Source organism: Numenius arquata, chromosome 5, assembly GCF_964106895.1.
Source record: "Numenius arquata chromosome 5, bNumArq3.hap1.1, whole genome shotgun sequence".
Classification (NCBI taxonomy): domain Eukaryota; kingdom Metazoa; phylum Chordata; class Aves; order Charadriiformes; family Scolopacidae; genus Numenius; species Numenius arquata.
The window spans coordinates 53,859,766-53,880,945 of record NC_133580.1 but is presented as its reverse complement, the minus strand read 5'-3'; the positions used below and the strand labels follow the sequence as shown (position 1 = coordinate 53,880,945).

Here is a 21,180-nt window from a genome sequence, read left to right as displayed (position 1 = left end):
TCTGACCCTTGCCTGCTTTTCAAGTCTTGGTTGCAAATGGTGCACAACATCCTTACCAACCTGCCATGATGGAGCCATTTCCATATGAGCCAGCAAAAGGCCATTCAGCTGCACTCTGACTGCAGCCCTGGATGGACAGGGACTGCTCCCTGGCCCACGCTGCTCCTGCTGGGGCAGGGCTCGGGGCTGGCCATCAAAGCGTGTCCTTAAAGCGTGGAAACAACTCATCCCAGGTAGCAAGACTCCTCCCACAATGCAGGGCATCTTAGTGCTAAAACAATGTGTTTTTTTCTTACAATGGCAAGAAAATGATGTAAAACCCACACTTTTTTTGTTTTTTAATTCTACTAGGGTGTAACTAGCGGTGCCAGTCCCAGCACCACAGATGTAACCTCTCAGAGGTATGCACTCTCATGCCCAGCTACATAGAACTACAAATGCCTGCTACTGTAGGCGGGCTATACATAGGTATATAACCTCACATACAAAAATCAGTGTCTGGGATGCAGTTCAACACGATCACTTGCAGGAATCCATTAATATTACACAGAAGTGCTGGTAGGATTGGCCCAGCGTTTCCTAAGCTGCAACATGCCCCTGCATTGCCTGCTACCAGCACAGCAAGGATTTACTGAGCTCCTTTACTCAGCCACGCCAGAGCCAAAGCCAAACTTGGGCTCCCCTTGCCCCTTGGGAGCTGGGAAGGATGAGGTCCCTCGTGCCCACCCCACCAGGCTCTGGGTGCCCACTCTGATGCACCCACCTTCCCCCTTTACCTAGCAGTGGGCTCCTCTTGCAGGCTTTGCACCTCCACTACCGTCTGCAGGGCTGAATGCAACAACGTGAGCACCACCATGATCATGCCAGGAGAAATCCGTTAACAGAGGTTTAATGAGCAATTCCTGCCCTTGTGCTACTGCTGTGTGCTTAACCCTGTATGAGAGCGTGGGTTGACTACCTCTATACCTGTATGCACACAATGGCTTGTGTGGCAACAAATGCACCCACAAACAAATAAATACTACTGCCCTTAAACCAAAATTGTTATAGATTTATTATGAATATAAAACCTCTGCTGGCCAGGACTGGCGAAGCAGCACTGTAAAAAATAAACCCTCCTGGCACTACAAATCCCAGAACCTTCGTTTTGCAAAGGACCCTCACAACTGGGAATAAACCTCAAAATTTAACAACTCATTTATTTTTTTTTAAAGTAAGTTTGCCATGTTAACAAAAGCAGAATAGTTTTATTTAGTTCATCTCACACCTGTGACAGCTGCAGCTGTCAGGCACAGAAATACAGTATTAAAATAAACTGAACAGAGTTGCTCATTGAAAAAATCACGCTATGCAAACCTGTGGATTGTAACATCAACAGTATAAAATGTAACAAAATTGGAATTTTTAATTTTTTTAAGCTTTTAAAGATAATAGTCCAGGCTATAAAACTATATAAGCATTGAATAAGAAATGTTAAAGTCAACAAGTCTACAACAGATACATCTTGTAAAAACTCAATAAATTATATATATATTTATAATATCTAGTAACATTTGAAATCATGCACAGTTTTGTACATTTTCTTTTTTCAGTACAGGAAAACTCAACGCTTCGAGTACTTGGAATGTACACAATTAGCAGACATTTGTAAGAAAATACCAAAAATTCTTTTTTATTCCAACAAAACAAAACAAAAATCTATAGTAATCTACCTTCTCAAACTTCCATTGAAGTAACCTCAAACTATAAATTATTTATTTTAGGATAAGGATTTTGTGGCTCTAAAAAGAAAAAAAGAAATCTTAAAATGAGATGCTGTCATCCTGTTATTCTGAAACATTGATATGTAATATGCACCAGATAAAAATGGAAAGAATTCATGATGCAATATGCTTTGCCTCTTTGTGGTAGTAGATAAAGTCTTCTGGACAAAAAAGAAAAACCAAACCCACAAAACCCCCCAGACCAAATCTCTCCCCTCGTCAGCTTGATCCATGCTAAATTTTCCTGGTTCACTCATGTGCTTTTAAAGAGCTATCTGACATCGAGGAACAAAACAGCACAGCATTTTAAACACAGAAAATCAGGCATCACTGGCCTTTTCCAATGTGTTAGATGAAAAGAAATACACAGTCATTGCACCTCTCCTGCAAACAGTGTCACACTTCTTGCTATTTTGCTCACATGGCACTTCTGAAGCCCAAAATACAACGGTACTGGCAAAGGGGAAAAAAAAAATACCCCACATCATCCAAAGTCAACATTTCGCTTTGCTTCATACTTGTTATTAAATCGACCACAAAGAATACCTTCATTTGAAAATAGAAAAATAAACACCCACGCCCCCTTAATGCACAGTGGTTAAACTGATGGAAGAATTCTTGGCCCTGTTTTTCTGAAATATGTAAAAATCATCTCTCTGCTGCTATTTGTTTGGTTTTAACCACTGGTGATGTATTGAAAAATAAACTTACCTTTGCTCACTGCAATCCAGGATAAACTAATATTTTTTAAATGAATACATATATATATATTTATAACATTAAATGTAATTTGTTAAAGGACTGTACACCTATACATTCTTTCAATATTTCCCATAAACACAAAAGAAAGACTTGATTAATATATTTTTTCTCGATTTTTAATAAGTTAAAAAAAAAACAACCCACCCTTAAACTCGGTGAAATTTAAAGTTTACAGTAATGCTATGCTATTTAAACCGATGAACAGATATGTTAATGTCTATAAATAACTTTACAAATATACATGTTAAGGTACAATTTTTAAAACAAAACTGTGAAGATATAAAACAAACAAACAAACAAACAAAAATCTTTTCTTTCGCCCAGATCAGTATATCCTAGATTGCAATGCTTGTATTTTGAGACTCCCTCTCAGTACTGCTTTATGTTGCATTAGTATTATACATTCTTTTTTTTTTTTAATATATTTATTTATATATATACAGGATATATTTATAGATATATACACAGATTCTCTGGAATAAACCTTTTTGATATAAGTTAAAGGCTCTTGCCTACAGGTACCCGTAACTTCTTTCTTCGAGTCACTGCATGTAGATGGAGCCAAACTGCTGGCGTCGAGGGGTGGATGGAGGAGCTGCTCCCTCCCACTCACCCTTGGCAAGCAAAATTATACAAACCCCAAAAAGCAATTTATTTTTTTTCCTCCCAAAACGGCTGTTCCCAAAGGTCGGGATGTAGCTTGAGATGCCGTGTGGGCACCCAGGAGCCGGTCCCCCGCCGCTCTCAGATGGGTGATGGTCTCCTCCCCGGGGACCCCCATGGCCACTGCTGGGTCTCTGCCCATCCCCGGGGTCTGCTCCTGCCTCTGCGCAGACCCATTGCTCCCAGTCCAGTGCAAGGGCCAGTGGCCACCGAGCCTGGCCAAAGCGCTGCCATTTCAGATGACTTGACTGTCTCTTTTTTATCTTTTTTTTTTTTTTCTTTTTCTTTCTCCATGATAATTTGCATTTTACTTATTTTTTTTTCTTCTTCCAAAAAGGATTCCTTCTATGTAGCTGGGTAATAAGATCATGAAGCTATAAAAACGACGACAATAAAAATATAGATATTTTTATAAATATATGAATCCCTGCAGGCAACGTGGCTTTTCAGCTCCACCAAAAAGGTTCACGTACAGATTGCATAAGCAAAGAATTTCTACATTCTTTACACTTCTTTTTGTCTGTGTTTTTCTTTTTTAAAAAAGGAAGATTTTTTTTTTCCTCTTCTTCGTATTGCAGGCACAGAATGGCTACTCTGGCACTCGAATCGCAAGCACGGAGGCTGGGAGGTCAGCACCTCCCAGGTTCAACATTCTGCTTAGTAAAAAAAAAAAAAACCCAAAATGAAAAATAAACAAAAAAAAAATTATATATGAGAAATCATCTTGGCAAGAGATTAGTTCCTTCAGGCCAAACAGTGCTTCTTGACTTTTTATACAGCAAATGGGAAAAAAAAAATCAAAAAAACCAAAAAAAAGTTAATTTTTCTTTTTTACCCTGAACAGCTTGACAACAACACGTATCTCTGGGCACCACCAAGCAGTTCCACTGGAAGATCCTTCACTACGGTTTCATCCTCGGCGCCCCACCCTCGCGCCTCTGTGGGCACACTGCCCGCCTGTCCATCCATCCATCCGTCTGCCTGGGGTGTCCTCACGTCCGGATGACGCCGTTGCAGGGAGGGTGCTTGGGCAGGCAGGGCTCATCGGGCAACAGGTCATGTGCAAAGACCGAATCATCCCCCGAGGAGCAGGTGCTGTGGGTGTCCTGGCCAGCCGGTGAGTACTGCTCAAAGGGCACCGAGAGGTCCAGGTACTCCTGCCAGGGCGATAGACCCATCAACACTGGGTGTCCCCCACCAGGGACCAAGTGGCCCCTCCCCATGCCCACCCTACCACACTCACATCGGTGGATGTCACGGTGAGGACCCGGTCCAGGTCTTCCACCAGCTGCTTGAAGGTGGGCCGCTGCGAGGGGACGGCGTGCCAGCACTCCCGCATGATCATGTACCTGCATGAGGGGGGAGAGGGGACTGTCACCCATGGTGGGGCTAAGCAGTGCCCATCTGCCTGCCCACCCACACCCAAATTGCCTTAGAGAACACCTAAGACCAAGGCAACTTCAGACATGGTGGTCCTGGTGTGGGGCCACCAGCTGGGTGGAGGAGAAGGGTTTTGTGGAGCCACACTCCTTGTTTACTGATCACTTCACACACGTACGTGCTCTTGAAGTAGGAGAAGGAACTGCCCTAAAAATGACACACCAGAGCTTCACCCCCAACCGTCACCCACCAAACAAGGGCAGATACATTATGTAGCCTGGCAGTCATGAGCCGAGCCAAAACACGTCAGGGTGGGTGAACCTACCTGCTGCCAGCCCCACAGTCACATGATGGGAAAGTCCCACCAGCCTGAACCATGGCCTGGAGTGGCATTTGGCCACAGAGGGAAGGGGGAGTGGAGAGAGGAGGTCACCCCCCACCATGCACTCACAGGTCATGGGTGCAGTTTGCAGGTTTGTCCATCCGATGGCCTTCCTTCAAGAGTTTGAAGAGTTCCTCAACGGGAATTCCCGGATACGGAGACCCTCCCAAAGTGAAGATCTCCCATAGTAGCACTCCAAAAGACCAGCTGGAAACCAAAGAAAGATCTTTAAAATTCAATGAGTTTTTTTTTCCAAGCGCCCCCCCCGTACCCCCTCCCCCCTGCTTGGCTTTATTTCTGTGCAGCCATGCATAGCTAACAAAGTCATCAATAGCATGACTAATTGCCTAGGCCATTTTTACTAGTTACTTGGAGATCTCTGCTGATCCAACTCAATAGCAAAGAAATCCCAGGCACCAAGTCTGAAATTGAAATGAGCATTTAATCAGATAGGTGACAGCCCATCTATTACCCCCAGCTCTTTGTTAGGTCTTCCACCAGCTCCACTGAATGGAACAAATCAAATTATTCATGCACAGCTTCACTGAATTGCAGGCTTGGAACCACAGGCCACTAATTGTGCAAGCTGATACCAAAACTTGCTTGTTACAACACTCATTTCACTGGCCAAGCTGGGAGAAAAATACCCCAACAAAAATCAGCAGAGCGCTAATGTTACACACTCCAGTCCTGCAGCTGTGCTCTGGTTAAAAGTCCTCTTTTTCAAAAATATCTTTTGCCTTCTTCATTTTCTTTTTAAAAACAGGGATTATCTGTCTCTGTTTCGCTTTCACGCACGCTTGCTCTCTCGTTCTCTAGCTTTGATTTATCTGTCATGCCTGCTGCAGCATTACCTAAGCATGGAAACTATGATTTAAGATCAATAAAAGCCAAAGTATGTGAAAAATACAGAAATAGAAAAGGTTCGTTTGTCCAATTGCAAGTGGTGAGCTTTGAGAAGCAGGCATGCCGGCTGCTGAATTACTGTAAAAACGCCATTATTGACCAAATATTGAAATAAAAAGCCGGTGCGTGTGCGCTGAGCTACTTCAGCCCTTGCAAAGTTCAGACGTGATACGGATTTACATGTGGGGGGGGCTCTGCTGTTTGCTTACCGTGCTGAGGCACTAAAACAGACAAGACAGGATTAGGAAAAATAAAAGGCAAATAAATGAAGCCGCAAAATTAATCCCGAGAATATATTTGTTGAATACTCTCTGATCAACTTACTAACAGCAGACAGAATATTTCAAGCTCATCCCACGTACGCAACTGAAGTGCAACTGTCTGGGGCAAAGTGCGGAGGAAGCTGAGAGTAATTTATTTATTGTTTTGCATGGAGGTTTTTTTTTGCACAAATTTTTTTGACTGCAGGATGAATCACCCCATCTATAAACTGGACAAGAAATACCTGCCTGCCTTCCAATAGTTTTTCAGCAGCTCACTAGAGATCCTTGGATGAAAGCAACTAGATAACGGTAAAATAAAACCACGTGTGCAAAGCTGCGTCTTGGAACCGATTCATTTGCTCTTGCATCCCCAGGCACCCCAGTAGTGAACGCGCCCTGCAATATATTTGTCTTTAAGATACTATAGGTGTTGATGTCCCTGTAATTTTATATTTTTTTTAAGAAAGTGCAGGTATGCTTACACATCGCTCTGGTGAGTATAGACCCGGTCAAACAAGGCTTCTGGAGCCATCCATTTCACAGGCAGCCGACCCTGTAATTGGGAAGACAATGGGAACATCCCATCAGCATATTCCCCCAGCCACAACGGCACCATCTGAATCTTCTTTTCTAATCCAGTTTGAAACATTTTCATTAACAACCACATCTGCCTTCCTGGTCACTGGACAAAGCAGCAGTGGCCACATATAAACAGATTAGAGCATTTGATCCCTGGGTCTTTGCTGACAATCTTTGCAGTAAATGCTCTCTGTAGAGGAGTGTATTTCACTGCCAAGGCAGGTTTAACATATCAGAGCATCTAAATCTTTGCATGGGAACAGCATCCACTGCTCATAAATGCAGCTAGCTCTGCAGCAGACCACGGGACAACACTTGCCACCTCTTTGGTTGGAAGAAGCAGTTTGACTCCAAGTCCAAACCTTGCTTAGGCTGAACTTGAAGCAAAACTTCCAAGAGCAAAGGCAAGGGCCAGATCCTCTAAGAATCAAATCTTGGTCCTGCTGAAGGCTAAAGGATGAGGCCTCCTCCCAGGTTTCCAGGGGAACATCCTACATCAGGGTCATAAATATAGGCTGTCACATATGAGAAATATGAGATGAGAAAGACTAGATTAATCATAATTCTTTTGGGTTTTGCTTGGTCTCTGGGGGGAGTTTCATGCTTGAGCCATAATTTGGCTAAGGGGGGGCTTTGTCCTCTTGTGACCCACTATCTCACTGGGGGAGACAACTAGAGATGGGATAAATCCAGGATGCACAAATGGGATTATGCTCCCAGCTGTCCAACCTAGCTCAAACAGGGAAAACCCATCTCATTGATGATTAGAATTCTCAAGAATTTTTATTAATTTATGATTAAGAAATCCTGGAAATTAAGAGAGATTTCTGATACAATATTGCAAAGGATCAGTATGGGCACGGTAGGCTTTGTACAACTGCCTGGACATTCAGACCCCTTGCAGTTGCAGGAACCTCAGATTCTGCAATACCCTCGATCTCTTCCACTGCCATCTCCACACTATGCAGTACTTGGGGCTTTTGCTCTTTTGCTGCAGAGCACTGGGATGTGTTTTGTTCTCCGCAGTGTGGCAGTGATGGGGTGGGATGTCCCATGGACTGCTCAGAGCTCAGCATCTGCTGCAAGGCTTTGAACCATGACATGGGTTGTCTCTCTAGCCCTTCATTCCTAAATTAATCTCTACAGAATATATAAATGGCTCCAGGACTCAGCCCTTAGCTGGAACCATCTTCTCACCCTTGGCAGTGGAGTCAAGGAGCTCAGTTGCAAAACAGAGAGAAATGCAGGAAAGCTCCAGAAATACAAAAAGTGACATTCCTCTGCCAAGGGCTCTGGTGGGACCAGAGGATGGGTCCCTGAGAACTTTATGAACAGTCAAGTAGCAGACTGGAAAGAGCTCAATTCCCCTTTAGTAAAATCCTTGGTTTCTCTTAGTCTAAAGCCTCCCGGCCAGAGCTGAAACCTCACAACCAGCTGCTAGCAACAGCAGTATCTGTCAGGAAGAAAACAGACGGTGGGTGGACTCTTGGGAGCAGCCTGTCTACAGTCCCTCACTAGGTGAAGCCACTGGCAGATTTCTTCCTCCTAAGCCCCTCTAAAAAGGGAGATGTGGGACAAGGGCCACTTGCTGCAGGGATGGCCGAATTCCCTGCCAGAGGGAGAACTGCATGTGCTTGGCAGCTTTCTACTTACATTGGTGGTTTTCTTGTAATAGTCAATGTTGTGAACGTCTCTAGCAAGGCCAAAATCAGCTATTTTCATCACATTGTCTTCAGTGACTAACACGTTCCTGGCTGCCAAGTCGCGATGAATGCACTGTGAAAGGTGAGCAAGTCAATAAATAAGGGCTTGTTAGCTGCTCGCGCCTGGAACCAACAGCACCGTGTGGTTTATGAGCTGCCATTTCATTGACTCCCAAGCTCATAAAGCTGTGGGCACTGCTTAACTCCTCGCTTTCTGTGTCACTGCCCCATCATGCATGCTCAGTGGGAGCCACCTCTTAGCAACACCTAATTGCCAGCCTCAACGCTGACCCAGCCACGTGCCTGTTCTCTCCAAAGGGGATGCACAGATGAAAAACCCAACCCTTCTCTTCTGTGGGTGACTACTGGGACGTGAAGCTGTCTTTCTGCCTTGCCTCCTCCAGGGAGAGGAGTGCAGGTTGATGTTTGAAGGAAAAAAATCCTCAAATTAAGACATTCCCAAGACATCCAAAAATACGTCGTAGTTGTCAGCTGAGAAAGAATTTAAATTAGCCCGCACTGTGCAGAAAAGGAGTTTAAAGCCATCATGAACCATCCACCCTGAACTGCAGTCACAGGACCAACACATTTGACATCTGAAGCTGAACTTGCTCTTGCTGCAGTGCTCCCTGCCTGCGAAAAGAGGTCATGTTGGCTGCTATGCAGGTTTCTGAACCCAAAGCATGGTTCACCACTTGCTGATGTCAGAGTAAATCAGGACTAGTCCCAGGGTATGATGTAAGAAAACACAGCAGCCAGCTCAGTGTCAGCAAAGTGCTCCACAGGCAGCATCTTGGGCACGGCCACACATTGAGCCAAATGCACCACCAGCTCTGCTCCCACCGAGCCTGCATGCACTGGTGACAGCCACGAACACATGAGCTACACCCAGGATCTCAGATTCCTCATGGGTGCTCAGCATCTTTAGCCATCTCAGGAGGGAGATGGGGGGGCAGTGTTGCACACAGCTCCTGACTGTTGTCTAAAGTAACATCTCCCACGGTGGAAGCTCACAACTTGATGTGACACTCACCCTGACTACTGCTGTCTGAGCCTCAGGATCGCACATCTGAAAGCCAGTTACCTCTATGAGTGGTAGAGGTTGAATTGGTGAGAACAGGCACTGGGTTGCTTGTGCTTTTGTAGCATTTTGGGGATGCTAACAGGCCTGCAGGTGACAGCGAGGGCTGTGCAGCTGCACGGGAGCTCCTGCATACAGCTGAAGCTTTCTGCAAAAAACCCAAGACACTTCATACAAAAATCTGGTCTCTAAAGAGAGAAGCATCTAGTGCTTTGTCTGAGTTGTCCTACACACACACAGAGCACTGTGTGCCTTTGAACACATGGGTCTGACTGACGCTTCTACCAAATGAGGTTTCTCAACTCACTTTCTGAGACGCCAAGTACTCCATGCCCCGGGCCACCTGGTAGGCACAGGAAACCAGGTCTTTAAATGTCAGCTGCTCCTCGGGCAGCTTGCAGGTGTCGAAGGAATAGTCCATGCCAGGTGGGCGACGTGCCCTGAGGTATTCCCGCAAGTTCCCCTTCGATGCATATTCCACCAACACATAGAGCGGTCCTGCAAGAAAAAGCACCATCAGCATGCAGCGGAGGAACAGTTGACCAACAAAATCTCATCTGAGACATTTTTGGCAGCCAGTGAGTAATTACATAGAATTACTGAGCCTCTCACTGCCCTGCGACTATCAGGCTTCTTTGCTACATACCATCCTGTGTGCAAGCACCAAGAAGATTAATAATATTTTTGTGCTTCCCAATCATTTTCATCATTTCCATCTCAGAGACCAGGTCGGAAAGGTCCTTGTCAGTGGCATCATCTGGAGAAAGCATGAGAAGAAAGCAAAAAAAACGTCAGGAAGAAAATAATTGTTTTGTGAAGTAGTTAATACAACTGCTGCATAGCCATTTGGGGCTTTGACACGAAAACAGTACTCAAAATATGGCGGTATTTGCATTTATTCTACATGGGGAAAAAGAATCAAAGTAAAAACAAAAACTACTATAAAGAAAAAAAAGAATACTTGTTCAAGAAGAAAAAACAGACAAATGGAGAGAAATATTCATATGGAAATCCACATAACCTTTCATCTTTTATTTCATCCTGATAAGTATTAAAGATAAAAAGTCAGTTTTGGTACCCACGACCATTTTCCTTTTCCAGTTGTATCCCTCCCTCATCTCCAGAGGCAAAGGGTTAAGGATGGGGGAAGGTCAGAGCTGGTTTTTGCATGGAAAGCTGTAATTTTTCTACAGAAGTATAAAAACTCCCCTCCATTTTCTACGAAAGTAGAAAAATGGAGGAAAACCTCCCCAAATGAAAGCTTTGGTTTGGAAAGATGTAAACGTTACTACTTCTAAAATGGACTTCAGAATGGACTGAAGGAAATGTAAATTAAATGAATCCTTTTCTGATAAGAAATACTCTTTTTTAAAGGTGTCACCCCATGTAACCTCAAACCCATGCTGCTCCCTGTTGCAGCATCTGCTCTGCTTGCTCCAGCTGATCTTCTCAGGGTGATTTTGTCTGTGTGTTGTCTGTGGTTACTGTGAGCAGGGGAAAGATGGGAAATGAGACTCATCCAGAGGTGTCCAGTGAATTCCCCACTTTGGCTTCCCTTTAACCTCCCAGGCATTTGGGATCAAGTTTCTTCAATGAAGACACTCTTCAATAAGAGTCAACCGAATTTCTGCAAACTTCACTGGAGCTCATTGCACAGGCTATTGCTAGAACAGGCAGAGCTGGTTATGGGAGAAGTAAGGAGCGGGCTGACTCACAGAGCTGGCTAAAAGTGAAGGGGGTTCCCCTTCTTCTCAGGAATGCTATTACCCCTTGGCAAAGAACTGGGTTAATTCCCATTCCCTCTTCCTGATAGGATTTGCACCTTTACATGCTCTCCAAGGAGATAGCCCTCACCCCTAAGGCTATGGGGGTGAAGGGGAAGAAAGGCTGTTCTTGCTTTCTTCTATTGTATCTGTTTGTATAAGAGGGAACAAGAGGAAATCCCAGTGCAATATGCTATTCTGCCCTTGGTGGACTCCCCATACCTTTTAACATCTTGACAGCAACTGTGATGGCCTTGTTTGGCTTGTCCTTATCAATCCCAATCGCTTCTGCCATCACCACTTGGCCAAAACACCCCTCGCCGAGCGGCTTCCCCAAGGTCAGGCTGGAGGGAGGAAGAAGCAGATGTTAGAGGGTACTGGGGTGGTGACACTCTTGGGAAGCAAGGGGACCCCAACCGAGGGGTTGACTGACCGAGATCGTGCCAATTCCCACTTGGGATCAGGAGGCAGTTCCAGCTCAGAGACGTTGGCCAGCATCGGCCCGTCACTGGAGGAGAGACGCGTGATCCGGACCAGGGGAGTGTTGGAATTCATGGAAGAGTTGGACTCCAACGACACCTGCTTGGGTAGAGCAAATGAAGTGTTATTGCCAACTGTATTCCTAGGAAAGGCAGTGCCTGAGATGGATCACTGAGGGGGTTTGAGAGATCTTTGCCCACTGACACCTTTCTGGTAATTTCTAAATGTGAAATCCCCTCCACCTCTCCCCACATCCTTGCAGAAATGTGCTGATCTAGGCACTTGTGGTCAGGTTTTTAGCTGGTGGAAAGGAGGGACAGGTTAGCCAGAGCCCTCCAGCAGGCAGGAGGTATAATCCGATCATTTGCTCTGTGTGCACCTCTATAGCACGTACAGGCTACGGAGAAACTTCTGTTCTGGCACTGTAAATGTCCACCACAGGCTTGCAGCCAAAGCTGTGAAATCGGTACCCTTCACTATGTGTTTTTACTTACTCTGTGGCCCTTTGGCTCCTGCCCCCCTGCAATTACACGTGGCAGAGCATCACTTACTGCACGGAGGAGGACCCTCTCCCACCTCCATGAGAATTGTTTTGGGTTCACCAGTGACCTCTGTGAAAGCAGGACCGAGCACAATTATAACATGCTCCACCAGGGAGCCTTGACTAAACTGTTCCCCTGCAAGATGTGCTTCTGTGACATCTGTGGCTGCACTGCCAGCCCCTCTTGGACAAGGGCGACAGAAACACAGCTGCTTGGGAGCTGCTCATGAACCAGAGTCAGCTGCCACCAGCTACTGCTCCACTGGAACACAAACAAATGAATAAAAGGGGTTAAACTCCTAGACTGCAGCAACTTATGTCCCTCTAGGGCAAGGTTTTTCTGGTAGAGCTTCTCACCTAGAGAGAAAATTTCAAGGAGGGAGGGTGGGGGAAAGAGGGATGACCATAGGGGGGAATAGGAATCTTGTATCTACTTTCTGTTACCTGTCTCTTGAGTGGAAATTTGGAGACTTTCTGTACAGTGGGGGTGTTCATGGCTTTTTTGTTTGGCATTTTCATCCTGCAGATAATCACAATGACCAGCACCAGGATGAAGAGAACAAAGCCAGTGCCGTAACTGAGAATGCCAGCGTACACTGAGCCCGAATCATCCATTTCCATGAGCTCCTCTGCTGCAGGGTGACAAGAGACAGCAGTCAGGACGGGGCAGGCAGCTGCCTGCACACAACTACACACACGCAGTGCAAAGAATTTGGGGAGGATTTGCTCATCTACATCAATTTTCTGAGTGACTTCAGTGAGGGGACCCTCCTAGGCCAGTGGTTTTCTACTTGCGGCTGTAGCTAAAGCATTAGTCTATTTTGCCTTTTTGGGGGATAATTTTACTGCCCTTGGATGCAGCCCTGGGGTTTCTAAGAGCCTTCAGCCCACACGTTGAAAACCACTGCTCTAGGCTGAAGGCATCTTCACATGTCTGTGCTGTCCCTCTGACCCAGGTCTTGCTTTCCCCACACATCCACACCACGTAGCTGGATGCCCCAGGTGTGCAAAGGCTGCAGGACTGGGGTTTCCAGCAACAATTCCCACTGGACCAGTGCCTGCCCTGAGGGACCAAGGGGCTTGAAGGGCACCCAGGGGTAAGGCATCACACAGGGGAAAAGCCTCAAGAGAGCAATCATCTGCATAATTATCTCATGAAAACTTAGTTCTGCTGGGAAGAGGCTGGAAGGTCTGGCCCTGAGAGGTGGCTGAGCTGGGAGGGTGATGGCATGAGCCCATCAGCAGTGGCTACCTACTAGAAAGACTTTTTTGGGACCAGCAAACCTCAGCTCAGCTCTCTCCCTTTGTTCCTTTCAGGACAGGCACACAGACCAGAGGAAGGGGCCACAGTGGGACAAGTTTTCTGTCCCCCAAAGGTGGCCCAGTGTCAGAGGAACAGGCAGCAGTGGGAAACTTCATAATGAAGTCATGCCGGTGGGGTGAGCTTGCTAACAGCTCGTGTACATCACTGCTGCCCCAAAGCAGCATCTTCAGCAAGCAGCAGGAGCTTTCCCCTGGCAGCAGCAGGCTCCGAATCAGGTCTTCCGTGGCTGTGTCCAAGGGGACACGAAGAGAGGGCTGTTGGTGACACTGGGGGCTGCAACAGCTTGTATGCCAGCTGTGCAGGCCCTCATCCTGCCAAGTGGCCATCGTCTCCTGCAGGGAAGGGTTCAGAGATCTCCCGGGATCAGGCTCTATGGTTGGAGCCACAGCTTTGCTGCCTTGGCTCACACCGTCTCACCCTCTGCTCCACGTCTCTCCTCCCCAGGGTTTACAAGAAGAGGTTCCCCAGACGGGTTGTATTCTGCACCCTCTCTGTTGGCAGCGATTCGGGGCCTGCTGCTGCACAGGCAGCTGTCCTTCACTGCGTCTGACTTCAATATACAGTTCCATTTCAGGTTTTTTAGTGGTTTTTCTTCCGCTTATTCTTTGATTAAATAAGAGGTTTGAGTTCATACATTGTAAAAACAGCATTAACGGTCAGATGAGACAGTATCAGGAGATTCTCAAAATAACAGAGACATTAGTTTTCTAACCAAAGGAAACGATTTCTCATCCAGTGGATGGCAGAAGCAGAAACAGGATCAGATCAGCTATTATAGAGCTGGCAAATAAACAGAGAAAAAGCCAGCAGAACCCACTTACTGCAGGGTTGAGCATGGAGGAGCCCCAGTAAAAGCAATAACACCCGAATCACCCACACAGATAAAGTAAAGATTAGAAATGCCAAAGTTTCCGGTTCCTAAACACATCCTGAGATGGATGTGTTGCAAGGTGGACCCAAATGTGGTCTATGACTGGGTGAGCCAAAGTGGGGTGTATAGGATTTTGGGTGTCCTTTCAGTAAGGGTCTACTGAACATACACCAGGTCTGTTACTGCACTCTCTGCAAGGCACATCACCCATGAGATTCAATATGAATATTTCTGGTGCTTTCCTGGATACTGCTCATGCCTCCATCGTAGCCAGAGGCAGATTCGGCAGGTGAAGGGAGCGCACAGCCTCATTGCCCTCTTTTGGAGAGCAGACCCCTCTGTTGCATATTCTGCACTGGCTTCATTGTCAGTGAGAGCTTTGCACATGAAAGGACCACAAAATTGAGGTCACTTTGGCCTCGGGTGTCAAGCGCACTGCAGCTTTCATCGGTCCCAGCTGGAGCAGGCAGTGTGCAATGCCCCTGGGAGCCAGGACTCCTGGGCTCTCCTCGACCTTCTGTCTGAGATTGCTATCTTGGCCTGTTCATCCGTGAAGCGGAAATAATGCTATAGGCAGGGAAGGGTGTAGTCACACCAACCACTTATGCATCTAATTTTAGGTTAAGAGATGAGGTTAGACAGAAAGGTTCCTTCATAAGATGATCCACAGTCCATGTCCAGTTTAGGTGCCCTGGATCATCTAATGGGGAGGTTTCACTCTCTCACTGGCAGTGTAAGAAGACAAAGACATTTTGACACTTAACAGTTTCCTAAAAAAGAGGCTGTGAACACCTCCTTGTTATCTAGATCAAAAAAAGATACTGGGCATTTTGTATCATTACTGCAAAAAAAATTTTGAGATGCAATACAAAAGTGTCAGCTGTGAATATGCAACAGAGATCTTCCGCTGTGTGGATTTACCACTGGCACAGCAAATCCCAGATGAGAGCCCTCCCTGGATAACGTGCCCTCTTCCAAGCAACAGGCAGTTTGCAGGAACTTGGCATTTCTAAAGCAAAACGTCAAGGCACCCTGGAGAGAGGAGGAGAGGCCAGCACAGAAGGAAATACCTGGTAGCACCGTCAGCCAAGCAGAGTGATGTGAGAACCCAATAGAATTCCCTGCGAGACAAGTATATTCCCCAGCATCCTCAAAAGTAACATTTCGCAAGTACAGAATCTCTAGCTCCTTATCCGTTGTGTTAACACCTGCCGTCTACGGGGAAAAAAAACACACACATATAGAAAGAGGGAAAACAGAGAATAAGCCACATTCCCAGCAAGTGTGAGGGCACCACAGGCAAATTTCAAAAGCAGATTAAGGTGGGTTGTTTTTTTTTTTTCCAATGGCCCATCTTCCACATTTATTTATTCATTCCCCTCGGCAACCTGTAGTCAAAAGCAAAAAAAGTTCCCTTCACCAGGTTCTTACTCTGTCCCACTAAAGAAGCATGCAAGCAAAAGCATCCAAATGAAAAATTGCCCCCACAATATGACTGACTTTGGGTTAGTAGGGTGAGTACAGGGGTGGGGAAAAAAGATGGTAAAAGAGGAGAGAAAAGACAGAAAGAACGGAGAAAGGCGGGGAGATGTAGCGGGGAAAGACTCAAGTGCTGATCAGAGGAACGTACAAACATTTTGGTTCATTAGTTCATCGAAAAATACATAATTTTTTACAATTTTTTCAGTGGACAACTCAAAGTTGTATATTGATTACACAGCCCTTGATGCTGTGATATAACCCTGGTCGATTACAAGAAGGTGCCTGTAAGGAACTTTCCTGCAGTGAGTGGCACTGAGCAACACAGCAGCCAAATCCTCCAGGCTGGAGTCAAACCCCAGAGCCCAGGAGATTGCTGCTGCTCTCTATTTAACATGTTTGCTCGCATGAGCCAATGCTGGTATTTATTTCTCCATTACTTCTCCAAGGGACAGAAATCTATATGCTGATTATATCGGTTTTACAGGCGAAAATCTTGAAACAGCTTGGTTTCCCAGAGCTTTGAACGTCACAGGTCATTAACATGCAATTCTGTTATCAGCACTCAATTGTAAGGAAGGGAAAGGAATAAAAGCGTGAAGAGTTGATAGCAAAATTTGACAGTCATTTTATTGTGGGAATTTTTCCATGGCAATTGCTGTATAGGCGTTATGTTCTTGTAAAAAAAAAAAATTAGCAAGAAAATAAGATAAAGCCATTCAGCGTCAGTTGACAGGGTATAATACAAAATGAATAGTAATTTTAATCACTAGCTTCTTAAAAATGTTATAGCTCATTCTTGCAGTTGCCAGGGCCTTGGGACAGAGTCTGTGGTTTACCTGGTTTTGGTTTGCGAATGTGGAGCCAAAATGGTTTTTCGGCTATGCCTACGAAATTGTTGGCTCTACACAGATATTCTCCTTCATCTTGTTCTGTCACATTGAACAGATTTAGGTTAGCATCGGCTTCAGCGTTTTTACTGATCCAAGACTGCAGGAATAGACAGAAACCTGAACTTCAGTAAACCAAACAATACCTCCATCACACCTATATTAGCTAGGATTGACTGCTCATGGTTATTTTCTTTTCGGCTGTGGCAACATCCCCAGGCTCACCCTGCGGTGAGAGACCTAACCCAGGCCCTGGGCGAAGATGAGAAGTTGCATTTGGCCCCCAAACCATGTACGAGTGAACTCCCTTCCCTTCACTAACAGCACACATGCAATTTCTTTTCTGAAACAGACCAACTCATATGATTACTTTTTTAAAACATACCAATTTCCCACTTCTCCATCTGACAGCAGCCAAAGGCCCTACAGTTTCTTAATAACTCCACAGACAGGAGCACAAGAGAAAGGGCTTAAGCAGAGATTTGTGTTTGCAACCCGGCTCAGCAAATACTGTTTCAATTATCAGATTCCAAAATAGCATTTGGAAACAAAATATAAGCAGTGGCGGTCTGAAACTCGCTGCTGACTTTGCCTTTCAGAAATTAGCTGTAATTTTTTCCACTGCTTATAGGAGCCTCTTCTTTACTAAATAAAGTGGTGCATATAAATCAAACAAACTTCAGACTGTTAAGCAAGGGTTTTATTTCTGTTCTTCCACGCTGTCACAACAGCACATGAGTTTGTTGCCTAAACAGTTGTTTTTATTTTGGTTGAAAATGCACAACTGGTTTGGGTGGCCTCAGAAGTAGCCTAGGGAAAGTCTAGAAAAAATATCAGCTTCAGTTCTGGAAATTAAAATAAAACAACTGGTCTTCTCATTTTTGGTGTCAGCCTCTCCAGCCCAATCTTAGTGTCTTTGATTTCAGGGCCCAATCCTGCCCATAGGACTCACAGCCCACTAAAATGAACAGGGCTGCCAGACCTGATAGCTAATTAGGAACTGAGCCCAGAGGTGGCATCAGTGAGGAACCCCACTGTCCATGTCTGATGACAACACCACCGTTTTTGACCTGATCTCATCTCTAAGACTCACACGCTGGCAAGTTTGTCTGTCCTGACTAGCGGGGAAACGTGCCTGCCTGCTGTTGCTGCCTTGTTTATAATTAAACAGGGCACGTTTCAATGCAGAACATACAATTTAGTCTTTGACAAAGCCTGGGCACAGTGTTGCCAGCCCTCCCTCCATAACTGGAATGCATTTAGTGCTCTTCTGCAAAGAAAAAGGGGTTTCCTTTGATCACAAATTAGCCCAGGCTTTCAGGAACTGATGCAGGTGATGGCCTGGTTTTGTCAGGCTGTTTAAAAAATGGGCTGAAAGTACAGCATTCAATTTATCCATCTGGACTGGGGTGGGTTCATCATTTAGATGTGAGGGAGGAATTTCATGTGCTGGGCACCTCTCTGTCCCCCTCGCTCTGATGAAGACCGGAATACCCCTGATATATAAACTGCCCCATAGCAGCTTCTACACTCTGCAAAATCTCCTGAAAGCAGGAGGGAAGGGCAGGCTGATAAAAAGCTTTATCTCCCTGCAGGCACCATAGCACTGGGCAGGAGCGAGGCTTTTTGACAGCAGCTGTGGGCAGGGAAGGGCTGTTAACAGGGCCCTGCTCCAGCAGCATGGCCAAGGATGCTGGGTGAAAGCAACAGCACCACATGGCATGAGGACGACGAGTCCATAAAGCCAACGGTCTGCCCCCAAGATGAGGGTGAGATCGTGTTATCAGATCTTCTTTTTCAAAAAACAAGTACACCCACATTAAAAAAAAAATAAATAAATCCCTGCAAAGCTGGGCCTGACACAGCTCCACGGAGGCCCAGTACTCGCACACAAAAGATGCATCCCAAAATGGAAATGCTCCGTGCCCCAGCGCTGATGCCGGCATTAATACAATTCAAAGCATTCCTGATTAACCAGAAGTAGTAAATAGACGTGTGCTGGTCCTATTCAGCAAAAAAATAAAACCAAACAAAACTTGTGCTTTCAAACGCCTGCCTGTGCTCCCCTTCGAGGAATGTGGAGCCTTTGCCGTCCACAGAAGAGAAGGTATTTGGCAATTCTAATTACCTAGCCACCCCGGTGCCGCTCCAACTTAATTTTAAAACACTATTTATACAGACTATTTATATGTTCTTTGCCACAGCAAAATGGGAGCTTGTGCTTGTGACACAAGGCACTGTTCGCAGCGGCTCTGCAAACTTCCAAAAGGTAGCACTTTTATCCCACAGGGACCACACAGGGAGCTTGGAGACTATACTAGATGGCATGTGACACAGCCAGCTATTCAGAGCTTGGTACTGGGCTGTGAAACCAGGGGGAAATTCAAATATGCATAATTCAAACACATTTGGAGAGCCAGCGAGAAAATAAAAAGTTTTATCAACTCGCGAGAAGCGCATGTTGCCAATCCCGAAGAGCTGTCTCGAGCCATTTCTTCCAACCAATCTGTTATTTCAATCTGTGTAATTATTTCCAGGGTCTCTGGCTTTTATTATCATGTATCTGGCTGAATTACAGTTTTGTAGATGCTGTCTGATAAGTGGTTTTTTTTTTTAAATCTTTATACAAAGGGAAGAAGGGTGTGTGCAGCAGGATGTGCACAGGGAATGTCCACGCACAGGACAACCTCAGCTTGAAACTGCAGGGACAAAATCTGCTTTCAGCTATAACTGCAGAGCCAGAAAAAACCTCCATTTGGCCCTATATATTTTAATAAACACCAACACAGGATGCCTTTAATTATTAAAAGAAAAAAAAAAAGGTATTTTAAAAGTCCAATGTGTTTTTCTCTCTCTATTCTCTACTTTTTATATTTACATAAATTGAGGGAAAACCAGACGTACTGGCTTTGTTCTGGCTGTAATCTGGCAGTTCCCTTTCAAGAAAGCATTTTAGCAAAGTAAAATCTTACTAAGTGAGTTTTTGCTCAATAAAAAAAAAAAAGGCTTTCCTGAGCATGGATAATAGAAATGTTCACAAATGTTAGTGGAGCTGGAACGAGACTATCTTGGCTCTCAGGTGCTGGTAGTGCGGCATTATTTAGTACGTGCACGCTGCAGTGTGTTTACTTGGAAAAGGAAAGAATGTGTTTTAGTTGGGAGCCTTTTATTTTAATAAGCCCTGAAAATACCTCTACTGAAGCTGCAAAAAAAGGTTATTTTTACAATTTTAGGTCAAATGCAATCTGACACTTCTCTTTTACTATGCTGCATTTCTCACAGTTGCCTCAGCTCTTACAACTACTTTGCTTATCTGTGCCACTACAGTAGTTGCGTTATCTCTGGCAAACAGAAGAGTCTGGAACATCGACTTTGGGACATTTTTGCTGTACCCCCTCCAAAAAGCAGAGTATTCCACTGCGTGGGCTTACAGGAAAGAACAATCCCAACAGCTTATTCTCATGACTTTTTTCTTATAGACACAAAACAATTACAGAAAATGAGACCTCAAGCTCCCAAATATCTGATTTAAATAATGATTACCCTGTTAGGAACTGTGACATTGAACATATTCTGTTGGGAGTTTCAGGTTCACATTGCACTGCTAGTCTAGGGCTTATTTATAAACATATAAATACAGTTTATGGCTTTCACTGATAGCGAGGTCCTTGACTCAGAGCTGATCTCTCTTGCCACGAGAATGGCAGTGGGTTTCTTTGAGGAGCATCCCCACAACACAGCTGCCATCTCTGTAACACTGAGACCAAGGCAGAGGAAGGACTTTCCTGAGGGCAAGAAGAAGGAACGTGTACCAACCTTCAGCACTGTGACGTAGGGTGTCCCATCGGGTCCATATTTGCTGCCGTTGACTTCCACATGTTTCAGCCACTGGATGTGAGGCTGGGCATCGCTGTAGACCTTGCAGTGAAACTCCACATTGCTCCCTACCACCACAGTCTGGTTGGCAGGGAGCCCTGCTTGCAGGATTGGTCGGTGGGGTGACCTTTCTGAAAAATAGAGAGGGAAATCCCAATTTACCTGTCCTTCTTCCAGCAAGGATTCTCCTCTGAACCCTTCATCTCCTGGCTTTTCAGCAGAAAGGGTGCAGACTGGGATTGTCCGCCCAGGTGTCTTGGCCACCGCTCTACCCAGTGCTTCTCAAGCCAAACCAGGAGGAACACCTGGGAATAGAGGAGGCGTCTCAGCCCTGACATTCCTTCTCTGGCCCCTCTGTAGACCTGCTATCTGAGGCTGAATTGTTGGCCAAAGGGAAGCTTGTTGTTGGTTTTAGAAAACACATAATCCAGCACTTTGGGAAAGAAACCAAGCTCCTGTTTCCCATATCCCAGG

At 45.4% G+C, this 21,180-nt stretch overlaps 1 protein-coding gene across 1 annotated transcript in view; it reads right to left on the bottom strand.

Moving 5' to 3' along the window:
- Window positions 1-4,180: 4,180 nt before the first annotated feature.
- Window positions 4,181-21,180, bottom strand: part of FGFR3 (fibroblast growth factor receptor 3) — a 55,092-nt gene continuing 38,092 nt past the window's right edge. The window contains exons 6-17 of the mRNA XM_074147973.1: window positions 20,647-20,837; window positions 15,532-15,676; window positions 12,711-12,898; window positions 11,679-11,827; window positions 11,468-11,589; window positions 10,129-10,239; window positions 9,790-9,980; window positions 8,352-8,474; window positions 6,602-6,672; window positions 5,020-5,157; window positions 4,432-4,537; window positions 4,181-4,345 (exon numbers count right to left, since the gene is read on the bottom strand). Coding sequence (XP_074004074.1) covers window positions 4,181-4,345; window positions 4,432-4,537; window positions 5,020-5,157; window positions 6,602-6,672; window positions 8,352-8,474; window positions 9,790-9,980; window positions 10,129-10,239; window positions 11,468-11,589; window positions 11,679-11,827; window positions 12,711-12,898; window positions 15,532-15,676; window positions 20,647-20,837 — 1,700 coding nt within the window. The remainder of the gene's footprint in view (window positions 4,346-4,431; window positions 4,538-5,019; window positions 5,158-6,601; window positions 6,673-8,351; window positions 8,475-9,789; window positions 9,981-10,128; window positions 10,240-11,467; window positions 11,590-11,678; window positions 11,828-12,710; window positions 12,899-15,531; window positions 15,677-20,646; window positions 20,838-21,180) is intronic.